Source organism: Vigna umbellata, chromosome 1 (genome assembly GCF_029865625.1).
Source record: "Vigna umbellata cultivar VRB3 chromosome 1, Vumbellata_1.0, whole genome shotgun sequence".
Classification (NCBI taxonomy): domain Eukaryota; kingdom Viridiplantae; phylum Streptophyta; class Magnoliopsida; order Fabales; family Fabaceae; genus Vigna; species Vigna umbellata.
The window spans coordinates 31,056,293-31,068,245 of record NC_142165.1 but is presented as its reverse complement, the minus strand read 5'-3'; the positions used below and the strand labels follow the sequence as shown (position 1 = coordinate 31,068,245).

The window sequence follows — 11,953 nt, the reverse complement described above, 5'->3', positions numbered from 1 at the left end:
TAGCTTGTTAAGGTTTTATAATTTGAAGATATTTCGTTAAATGTTTTAATAAAATATCTCGATTTATAATTATAATAAAATTTGAATTAATTAAATTTAATTTCAAATAAATATTTTTGTTTATAAATAGTGAATAATTATTTAAAATTTCTATAATTTTTAGCAATTTGTAATAATATATTATTTAATTTTATAATGACAAAGTTATATATATTTTTTTTGTGAAATCTGATTCTCCCTCTATCGAATGTTATCCTATAGGAAGAATTAGATTTTGAGATCCATTGTTCTTCCATACTCGTTTCATATCCGAAGCATACACATCTTTATATCAACAGGACTACCATCTTCTCGAGTTGCCTCACCACCACCTCCACATCCTTCCAACATGAACAAGAGCTGAATAAAATATATCTAAATGTTTGAAGGACCACTAAAGAAAATAAATAAAGTAGAAGAAATTAAATGGGTGCAAAGTGAAGCCCCTATAGATAGTTGTCGTTAGTGAATGATTTAATCAATGAATTGAATCTTCAATCATTTTTGGTCAAAATGATTTAATGCAAAACCACTTCACAAAACCCATTAATTGCAAGGGTACTTATGAAATTTGGAAGTGTATGGTGGAACACTCTAGTGTTTAGAATGACAATCTAGTTCCGATTTTTCTGCATAGGTTTAATAGGTTCGGAGGTCCCTATATTTGCGGGTTCGTTTCACTTGGGTCCTCCAATTTTAAAAGTGATCAATTAGGTCCCTAATTTAACAAAATTGAGTCAATAATACCCTTTCCGTTAAATGCAAGGGAATCTGAATGCAAATTAAACAGGTGGCATGCTGAGGCATCATTTTATTTGCAGGTGGCAGAGTTTGAGCTTAATACGTGGCAGTTTCTGCAATTTTTAATTTGCATTCAGATTCCCTTGCATTTAACGGAAAGGGTATTATTGACTCAATTTTGTTAAATTAGGAACCTAATTGATCACTTCTAAAATTGGAGGACCAAGTGAAACGAACCTGCAAATATAGGGATCTCCGAACCTATTAAACCTTCTGCATAATAACATACTAACATATGAGTTTGTGGGTCCATCCACGAGTTTGCAGGCTGACATGAAATAAATATTTTAATAACTTTATTTTTATTTAATTAAATTAGTAAAAAATAATTTTTATAAATTTATTTTTTAAAATAATTAATATTTTTAATTTTGTAATTTATAATTTTTAAGTACAATAACATAAAAATAATTCTCAAATAAATTGAAACAAGTTATTTTTTAATAAATTATAGCAAAAACATGAATCAACCAGTAGTATTAAATTTTTAGAAATTCAAGTAATTCTATCAAACCCATGGTATACTTTTTCAAGCTGACCAGCTTGCATGAAAAGTTTATTTTATTCTTTTGAAAAGTTTATTTTAGTAGTAGTGCTTAAAGAAGTTGAAAAGTTTATTTTATTCTTTTGTAAACAAATATTAAATAATGAATCAACTGTGACACTACTGCAGCTCAACGGCGTCAATTTCTCTGTTTTAAAGCTTTAGTTTAAAGCTGATTTAACTTAAATTTATCGATTTCAATTTTACCTTAGGTAAACCTGCCGTCTTAGCTCAGTGGTAGAGCGCGTGGCTTTTAACCACGTGGTCGTGGGTTCGATCCCCACAGACGGCGTCAATCTTTTTTCCCTTCTAAAGCTTAATCAGTTTGAACCAATTTCATCTTAAAAACCAGTGATTTCAATAATAAAGGACCACTGAATTGGTTTCCCTTGAGTTTTACATCACTAAGCAAGAAAATAAGCAATGATCTATGAAGAGCTAACTTCCTTTTGAGAATAATCTCAATTGAAAGACTTTAAGGAATATGTTGTCATAATGCTTTATGTGAACTGCTATATTGATAGATCTAACTCAACTAAAGATGGTAATGATAAAAATACAAGGCATGAATTGCTGTTGATTTATGTTTTTGTTTAACTGATAATAATAATAAGTTTGGTGCTGCAATGGGAAAAGTGCTTGCGATTAACTTGAAAGGAAAATAAAAGTGTTGGTGGTATTTATAGTCCATTTTTTGTGGGAAATGCAAAGGGAAAAATGATAAAAAATACACAGTTGTAGCATGCTGGAGTTGGAGCCATGCATGGAATAAAGAAAAAAATGTCATAATTATATAATATAAGTGGAAGAAAGTAATGATGAAAGTTGGATAGAATGTAGCAGCCATGATGAAAATAATTTGATTGTTTGAATCTCATACGACTTGTTCAGCATTATAGAAAAATGCCGGTCACACTTCTTTGTATATTTTTTTCTTTCACATTATGGACTAGAATTAGTGATTCTGAATAAATTGAACTCAATCGTAACGATTATGCTTACTTCGTGATTAGATACAAACAAAAGAATACACTTCGTTGTAATGCAAACAAATTGTTAGGTTCTTTTATTCAAAGAACCGAACAACAGCTTCTATTCTCACTCAGACACTCAATAGAAGAAAAGAAACTGTATAGAAAGAAAAATATAAGTATAGATTTCTCCCAAGGTAGGCTCCCTTCCTCTACTGGCCAAGAGGTCCAGTCTAAACCCAAAATAATATATGATCCCCTCCTCAACAACTTAGCTTTTATTTTATACTCTCTCTCTCTACCCCTAACAAACTAACAACCTTTCCCGCTATTTACTTCCCTCCCTTTTTATTCCTTCTTACATAAACTTGCAACTTCCTAACATTACCCGCTTCCTCAACATCAACCTTGTCCTCAAGGTTGAAATCTGGAAATTGTTGTTTAATATACTGCACTTCTTCCCAAGTCGCACCTTCCAATCCACCTTTTTGCCATTGTATTAACACTTGGGGTAGTTCCTTTCCTTGGTGTTGTATGGTTCGTTTTTGGAGGATTTTCATTGGTTGATACACATGGGGATCAACCTGCATTTCTACTGGTAGTGCGCCTTCCACATGATGTGCACCAATAGCAATTTTCAACTGTGAAACATGGAATACTGGGTGTATTCTCACTGTTTCAGGTAGTTGTAGCTTGAAAGCCACTGGTCCTACTCGTTTTTCCACCAAAAATGGTCCATAATAACATGCTGACAATTTGGGATGTAATTTTGTAGGCATAGAAACTTGCCTATGGGGTCTGATTTTAAGGAAAACCCAATCTCCTTCCTTTATCATGGCTGCCTTTCTTTTCTAATTAGCAAAATAGGTCATCTGATCCTGGGCCCTTGTGAGATGATACCGCAACTGTTTCAACGCTTCGTCACGGTTTTGCAAATCCTGAGCGACTGCTTCCACTACTGTCTCGCCTGGTATGTATCTTGTGATGGTTGGTGCTGGTCTCCCATAAACGGACTCAAAAGGTGTGCATTTCGAGGCTCCTTGGTAAGTGGTGTTGTACCAATATTTTGCCCATGGTAGGACACTACTCCAAACCTTGGGTTGTTCCGAGCTGAAACAACGTAAATATGTCTCCAACACCCGATTTAATACCTCGGTTTTCCCATCCGTTTCTGGATGGTAAGCGATGCTCATACGAAGTTGTGTTCCCTGCAACTTTAAGAGTTCTTTCCAAAATAGGCTGATGAAAGTAGGGTCTCTATCACTCGCAATAGATTGCGGAATCCCGTGAAGTCTGATTATCTCCTTCACGAAAATTTCTGCTATAGATTTGGTCGTGTAAGGGTGTTTGATGGGAATAAAATGGCCATATTTACTCAGCCTATCCATTACTACCAATATCGCATCATATCCTTGGGATTTTGGGAGTTTCACCACAAAATCCATGCTAATTTATTCCCATATCGCCTTAGGAATAAGAAGTGGTTGAAGAAGTCCTTGGGGAGAAGATGCTAAATACTTATGTTGTTGACAAACTAAGTAAGCAGCCACATATTCTGTTATAGTCTTCTTCATGCCCACCCAGTGGAGCGATTGTGCCATCCTCTTGTACATTCTATAAACTCCCGAGTGCCCTCCCGTCAACGTGTTGTGAAATTCTGCTAACAGTTTAGGTATCCACTTCGATTGGGTAGAGAGGACTAGCTTCCCTTTATAATATAATCTCCCATTCTCCATTGTGTAAGCTGAATGAGAATTTGGATCAGCTTTTCATTCCTCCACAATTTTTTTCAGCCTTGCCTCTTGCATCGGTGCCCAACTCTCGGTTTCCCCATCTGCCTCCACCGCTTCTGCTTGACTTAAGCTCCACACGAGAGTCATGGCTTCTATCTCTTTTTCTTTTAAAAGAACTTCGGGTGTCACCATTCTACGTGTTAAAGTGGGATCTCCTTTTATCTCCACTTCTTTCCCTTCCTGCTCCACCTTCATAATGAGTTGTCCCCAATCCACTTTAATCTCTCCTAGGGAAGCTAACCAAGTCACTCCTAATATTACATCCACACCGCCTAACTCAAAGAGATACAATTTATCTCGGACTTCCAAACCGTCTAATTCTACGGGGACTCCTGTACAATACCCACTGGTCACTTTCTTTTGCCCATCTCCCAAACACACTTTATAAGGACGTGTGTCGGTGCTTTCCAAACCCAATTCTTTCATCAATTTGATGGATATAAAACTATGACTAGCTTCGATGTCAATTAACACCAGAATTCTCCTCCCCTTCATCCAGTCTTGCAACTTCATTGTATTAGATTGCGTAAGTCCTCCGGCAGACAATCCCGATAGTTCCATCGCCGTTTGTTCCATCTCGGCGTTCTCCTATGTTTCGTCTTCTCCATCCTCCTCCGCTAATATCATGACCTGCATGCTTCTCTCCGCACAGCAATGGCCAAGACTATAAGGTCCGCCGCAGTGGAAGCAACGTCCTTCTTCGCGCCTCTTAATGTATTCGAGATAAGGCAAGGTCCTTACTCCTCTTCCTTGAGCATTCCCGCCTCCACTATTGCCTGCTCGGGAGACTAAATTGCTGAAAATGCCTTCTTTCTTCATTCCCGATTCGCCACCAGCGTTCACCGACCCATCCGTCAAACTGTGGTAGGTTTCTGTCCTCGCGACAATACCTGAACTCGGGGTATATCTTCCCCAAGTCGTCCCTCCTTTATCTCCCGTTCCGCTATTACCTCGCGATACAGCTCTCGCCTGCTCGACATCGCGAGCTCGCTCCATCGTTATCAACGGATCGCGTGGATCGTAAGGCCTCACTAGATTTCTCAATCCTTCCTGCAATCCAGCAAAAAAATATCCTAATAATTGTTCCTCCTTTACTCCAGCTACTTGTGCCACCAGGAATTCGAACTCCTGTATATATATTCGTAGACATTTCCCCTTTGTCGCACGACGACCAATTTCTCATAAACGGAACCCCTGTTTAATCCCCCAAACCTCCGCGTCAAGGCAGCAGTGAACATGCTCCAAGTTGGGTGTCTGGTCTTCTTCCTCCAGAACCAATAACTAGCACCTCCCTCCATACAGATGTATACCAACTTCATCTTCTCCCTCTCCGTTACGTTTTGGAGATCAAAAAATTTCTCAGCCTTCGTTATCCAGCCCATGGGATCCGTTCCTTCGAACGTTGGTAGTTCAACGCGTTTCATCCAGCTTCGATGCACGTCTCCTCCGTCATCTTCCGCTTCGTCCTCCGAACATTCTGGTGGTCACTGAGCAACAACTTCTTGATAAGCAACTTTCTTTAAGGTCCTTCTCATGATATTTCGTTTTTCACATAATCAGGAATAAGACAGGACTTTTAATAACCGTAATAGAATATATCACGTCTAAGGTCGCACCTTATACTATTGAGTACACTACAGTCGGCGCATGTCTGTTCAGGTAGTAACCCATACTAAAGTCATAGGACCCTTTCAACCACGACATCTGTATGAGCCAGACCGCATTGAATGCAAAGACTCCCAACTGAATGTATAGTATCCCTACTATGTGGAGTAGGGTCGCGAACCATCTTATTCCCTAAAGGTATAGCCACATGGGGGGGACTTTTTTCATCGTTGATGGAATCGCGACTTCCTTCAGAACTCCGATCATGGTTCCTGGAGCATCATCCTGAACTTCACTGAAACGAGAGTCATCGCTCGCATCCCTGCCTTCAATTCTTCCATGGTTGACTCTATCGCAACCATCTGTCCCTCTATCCTTCCTTCTAGTGCGTTTAGTTTCCCTTCCATTCTTCTTTGCTATGGTTCCTCCTTGCTTGCTCCTCTTTCCTCCGAAGAGATCCGGCAGGTCGGACCAAATCTGTTAGGTTCTTTTATTCAAAGAACCAAACAGCAGCTTCTATTCTCACTCACACACTCAATAGAAGAAAAAAGAAAATGTATGTATGTGTAGAAAGAAAAATACAAAGTATAGATCTCCCCCAAGGAAGCTTCCCTTCCTCCACTGGCCAAGAGGTCCAGTCTAAACCCAAAATAATATCTGATCTTCTCGTCAACAACTCAGCTTTTATTTTATACTCTCTCTCCCTAACAAACTAACAACCTTTCTCGCTATTTACTTCCCTTCCTTTTTATTCCTTCTTACATATAAACTTGCAACTTCCTGACACAAACTTGACGATGTACAGAAATATATTCAAGCCATCAGTGTTTATTATACTTTTTCTCAGTCATAAATGCCAATAAAATTGAATATTGAATAGCAAATACATTTTAACAATTAGCTAGTATTCAGAAAGTTACATATCATCAGTTCAACCATTAAGAATATGGCATCGACTAACCAAAACCCCTATCATCAGAACTTTGAATTGAAGAAACTGTCAGGCCTGTCTGTTAATGAGACATTAGTAGTCACTTTGATTTTTTATTCATGCTGCAAATTCTGGGAGTTTATTTCCCAAAGGTGACAAGGGTGTTCTTGCTGAGTCTACTAAATCTTCAAAATCAATCTTTCTCCCCATTGGGCTACTCGTCTTGCGACTAGACTTTCTCTTGTTTGACTGCAAAAACAAAAATAATCAAATTAATAAAGAAGCATCCATTTGTTACATGTCAAGTGCTTCTCATATTATACAAAGATAAAATAAGTTTTTGGAGCTACATGTAACAAATACGGCAATTATAAGCAAAGAAAGACTGTTTTCTATCACCTTCACAGATGCGCTGCCGGTATGGGTATGGGTATGGCTATGGCCATGTTTACTATCAGAACCGCTATGGCTCCTTTCCATGCATCGCTTGGCCAATCTTTTATTCTCGTAATGCAACACGCTATTTTCCTCAAACAATAATTTGACCTATGGTATACCAAGTCAAGTTAGTTATTTCTTATGTTCATTAACAATCTGAAAATCGGAAAGGTCCACGAAAGAAATCCTAACCTCATCTTCAGCTCTGTGAAGATTAACCCTTAGATTTTCTTTATCATTTTCTAGAGATTTGACTTCAGCAACAAGACCCAAAACTCTCTGTGTTGATGGCTTCAAACTAGCAAATCCATAATAGAAAATCAGTATGAATTGATAACATGAAAACATACTGATACTATGGTTTAACCAGACTCACCAGTTCCAGGTTGTCAGCAACTTCTTACACTGATCATTTTCACTATTTGAATTCAAGAATGCAAATGTAGAAGACTCATCCGCAGTAGTAACTGTTGCCCAAAGGGAGTCAAGCAATTTTTCTTCATCGACTGTTCCGGAAGAAGAATCAACCTTCAATAGAAAGTAAAAATATCATTCATTAACATTCATGACCAAAGGACTAAAATTTGGGAAAGGCTTGAAAGCCATTACCATTTCACAGATAAGAAAATAGAGAAAAACAAAGAAACTATAAACAAGTGAGCGTGCCTGTCTGCCAGTAACTAGTCCAAATTCAGTAATATGGTTTTTAACTTAGCAATTAGCAACACCATTGTACCACACGTACATCGTAGATATACTGAACGAGTGTTCCAGATTATTTGAACAGGGTATATTGCGGCCACAAGCAATGGAAAATTATTTCAATTTCCATGATATCAAATTCCAGGCCTCTTTCCACAACAGATTTACTTTTATAATAATTACTTAAAAAAATCGTATAATTGAATGACCGAACTAATCATTAAACATAAACTAGTTTACGTTTGTTTCCATCATAGAAATAACATTAACTTCTTTTGAACAGGGTATATTGCGGCCACAAGCAATGAAAAATTATTTCAATTTCCATGATATCAAATTCCAGGCCTCTTTCCTTTAGCTTAATAGAAACACCACCAAATTCAAACTTCAATCTAGTTCAGCACATGTACCTAGACTGTAAATAAACTGACAATTGCAAAACAATGAGTAAAATAAGTTCCAAAGTTCCTCCTGACAGATTTCACAATCAAGTTTCAATCCCCTTCCCATCGGATATCATTCAATAATTCTCTCAAACAGTTCGCATTGGCTTTTTGCATAAGAAACCAAACAAAATCTACAGATGAAATGATTTCAACTAAAAATTTATATATATATATATATATATATATATATATATATATATATATATATATTTATATATATATATATACACACAAACAGATAAACAGAAATTCCAACGAATCACCTGCAACATACAAAAATTATTAGGTGGCGCAAGCCCACCAAGTATGGTCTTAGTAACTTGGGTTCACAATAACCCACATACTCGATAAATCAACTAAGCTAGACTCAGGAACCGTGTGATTACGAAACATCTAATAATCTCTCCACACACTGGGACAGCCTTTTCTGCACTGAATTCATCTACCCTTAATGTAAACATCACAGTATACACAGAATCCCTTCCACATTACCAATATGGAAAAGTCTCGGTTACTTTTGTGAACCATATAAATTAGACACAAGGAATAATCGTAGATGAGAAATCAAACAATAAAGACAAAAGAAAAACTATACCGACTCGTTTTGCTGTTTGTATTCGTTCAATTGACGCTCCAACAGACACAAATCTCGTTCCAATTCGCAAGCTCGAGCGTGAGCCACCTGCGCGCGTTCATCAGCCTCGTTCCCAAACTCCATCAACGCTTCCCTGTCGTGGTCGTAGAGGGCGCATTCCCGTTCCAATTTCACGCACTGCTCCACCAGTCTCTCACACTCCGCCGCCAACTTCTGATTCTCCTCAACGAACCTCTTCATCGCTTGCGCGTTCATGGTCGCCTCATTCTGCTCAAAACAAAACACTCCATAAATAAAAAAATAAAAATTAATCAATTAATTGCAAACAATTATCGTGGAAGCAAAACAGAAAAGATTACAAACTCTAGCGAGTTCGATGAGATCGTCTTTCTCCTTGAGTTTGGCGAGGAGAAAGAGGCGTTGCTGGCGGAGTTGGCGCCGCAATTCTTCGGAGGCTTGAAGCTTTGTGAGGAGGGTTTGATCCGATACGGGAAGACCCACAATGTGGTCGATGGATTCCTTGATGTAACAATCGATGTGTGGAGGAAGATCCATTGTTGTTGCTCAAAGTCAAAGGTAGGGTTGCGATTAAGGAAGAAAGTGATGCCACCAAAACCCCAATATTTAAGAATGGGCTATTGTGAATTCGAAAGGGTTTAATTGAAATTTTGGTAGCCGTTGGGAGATTCAAATTGAACTTTTGTAGCCGTTGCGAGGTAATGTAAGCTGTAAGGTTTCCGCTCTTTATTACCTTTACCCTGTAACCATTGTCAATTCATTGTATACACATCTCCTCCAATCCACACTATATTATTTTTAAATTTATAATAAATAAATATTTTTAATATATATATATATATATATATATATATTTTTTTTTCTTTTTCTTTTTATTACATTTTAGATTTATGAAAAATACAAACTTTACAATAGGATATGAAGTTTTTTTTTATATTCTTTTTATTTTCTCTAATAGAACCATGATACCTTGTTGTGTGGCCTATTTATTACTCAAGTGAGAGAACGAGATTTTCGTAAACACAATGTCATTCGAAAAAATCCACAATAAATTGTTGATTCCTTCAAATTGATGGATATAACTTAAAGATTTGACTGACAAATTCGTATTAAGATCTTGCAATCCAACCTATTTTAAAACTTATTATATAGTTAAATTGTTGTTAAAAAATTTATTAAAGAAAGAGGCACTAATTTTTTACCTATGTTTTTTATGCTTAAAAGTGTTTTTTCTTAACTAGGCACATTCTCATAACACGTGAGTTTTTATCTCTCTTCTTATCAATGATATAGTTAAATATTTAAAATTGACTAACCAAATTACGTGATGATAAAGTTTAAATAAAAAATTTCCAACTTAATATTAAACTAGTAGAAAGAAAGTAATTTACGGTAAAATCTAACAAAACTTTTCGGTCTTAAAAATTAAACTAGTGGAATGAAAGTAATAATAAATATATTTTAAAAAGTGGATTTTAAGTTTAATTTAACTTTATAAAATTGATTTGTTAAATGATGTTTTATAAATTCATTTGGTTTCTAGTTAAGGTAAGAACTTCAACGCACTCTCCCTTACACCAAAACATATACATTTAGAGTATAAGACTATACATCAATGAGATATTTGATGCGGTCTAATAGAGACTAACAATATAGACCTAACAAACAACAAATTTTACTATACGGTTGACTTTAGATGATTTTCATTCCATCTTAAAAGAAGGACTTTAAGTTTAACTCAACCTTACAAAACCAATTTTGTAGAGTTAGACTTGAATTTTGCTTCTTAATTAGAACTACTTGAAACCTATCATAGCAAGAATAATTATTTGTTATAATCATTGTTACTTACTATTGGACCACCCATTAATATTTAGTCTCATGCTCGATATGTAAATGCCTTGTAAAGAGGGGGTATGTTAGAGATTTCACATCAAGTAGAGAGATAAGGCAAATTTAAAATATATAAGTAGGTGTAAACTCCACATTTCAGGTTGATTTTGTAAGATTGAGTACACTTAAAGTTCACTTCTTAAGAGAATAAAGTTCTTAGTCAAAGTTGAAATTGAGAAGTTATTATTCAATCAAATGAAAATCGATTATATGATTGATTCAACCTATCTTTATATTGATAAAATAAAATGAAAATGGTTGACCAAGTATATATATACACTAGTACAAAATTAACCTTCTAACATGCCTAATACTCTTCGGTTTTAACGAAACCGCAACATAAAACGACACTGTGACATTTTTTAAAATTTTACGAACATATATGCCTCGGTTCACCTAAGAACTGAAGCCATATATACCTTCTAGCCTCACTTAAAAAACAATTGAAGCCTAAAGGAGTGCCAAATCGTCAAATTTTTGCAGGAAGACGTTATTTACATACAATATGTAAGAGAATTCTTAAAGAAGTTTAAGTTGGACAATGCAAAGGAGATGAAGACTCCAATGCACCCAATGACCAACTTGGAACTAAACGACAACACAACAAAAGTGGACAACACCGTTTAGAGACAAATGATAGGTTCACTACTATTTCTCATAGCGTTTAAGACTGATATCATATTTAACGGTTGCTTGTGCACTAGATTTCAATATGACCCTAGAAATTCCTATCATACTCTTCATATCACAACAACAAGTATTTCATCCTCTTCATTGATGACTTCTTTAGAATGACATGGGTCTATTTCTTAAAGGCAAAGTCAGAAGTCTTTGGAATATTCAAGAAATTCAAGGTCCTTGTTGAGAAGTAAAGTAGAAAAAAAAATAAAAGTACTTAGAAGTGATCATGGAAAGGAGTACACATCTCCTGAGTTTGAAAAATTCTACGAAGAGGAAGGCATAGAGCGACAACTTATAGTAGCATATTCTCTAAAACAAAATGGTGTCTTAGACACAATCATGGAGATGGCAAGATCAATATTGAAAGAGAAAAGTAGACCTATAACATTTTGGGCTGAAGCAGTCTACACAACAATTTACATTATAAACAAATGCCCAACTAAGGAAGTCCAAGACAAGACTCCTATTGAAGCTTCGAGTGGAAGAAAGACATCAG

At 36.1% G+C, this 11,953-nt stretch overlaps 2 protein-coding genes and 1 non-coding gene across 3 annotated transcripts; 1 reads left to right on the top strand and 2 right to left on the bottom strand.

Moving 5' to 3' along the window:
* The first annotated feature begins 1,604 nt into the window (after positions 1–1,604).
* Positions 1,605–1,676, top strand: TRNAK-UUU (transfer RNA lysine (anticodon UUU)). The gene has a single exon. It is a non-coding gene; the product is annotated as a tRNA-Lys (tRNA).
* Positions 1,677–2,687: 1,011 nt separating this feature from the next.
* LOC148205123 (uncharacterized) lies at positions 2,688–3,191 on the bottom strand. The gene has a single exon (XM_088103173.1). It carries the CDS (start codon positions 3,189–3,191, stop codon positions 2,688–2,690), a length of 504 nt encoding a protein of 167 aa, XP_087959299.1.
* Positions 3,192–6,607: 3,416 nt separating this feature from the next.
* Positions 6,608–9,567, bottom strand: LOC124821984 (uncharacterized). The gene is made up of 6 exons (XM_088109939.1): positions 9,229–9,567; positions 8,866–9,132; positions 7,499–7,650; positions 7,315–7,420; positions 7,084–7,230; positions 6,608–6,933 (listed from the first exon to the last, which is right to left on the bottom strand). The coding sequence occupies exons 1-6, from the start codon at positions 9,418–9,420 to the stop codon at positions 6,802–6,804; spliced, it is 996 nt and encodes a 331-aa protein (XP_087966065.1). The 5' UTR covers positions 9,421–9,567; the 3' UTR covers positions 6,608–6,801.
* Between the last annotated feature and the right edge of the window lie 2,386 nt (positions 9,568–11,953).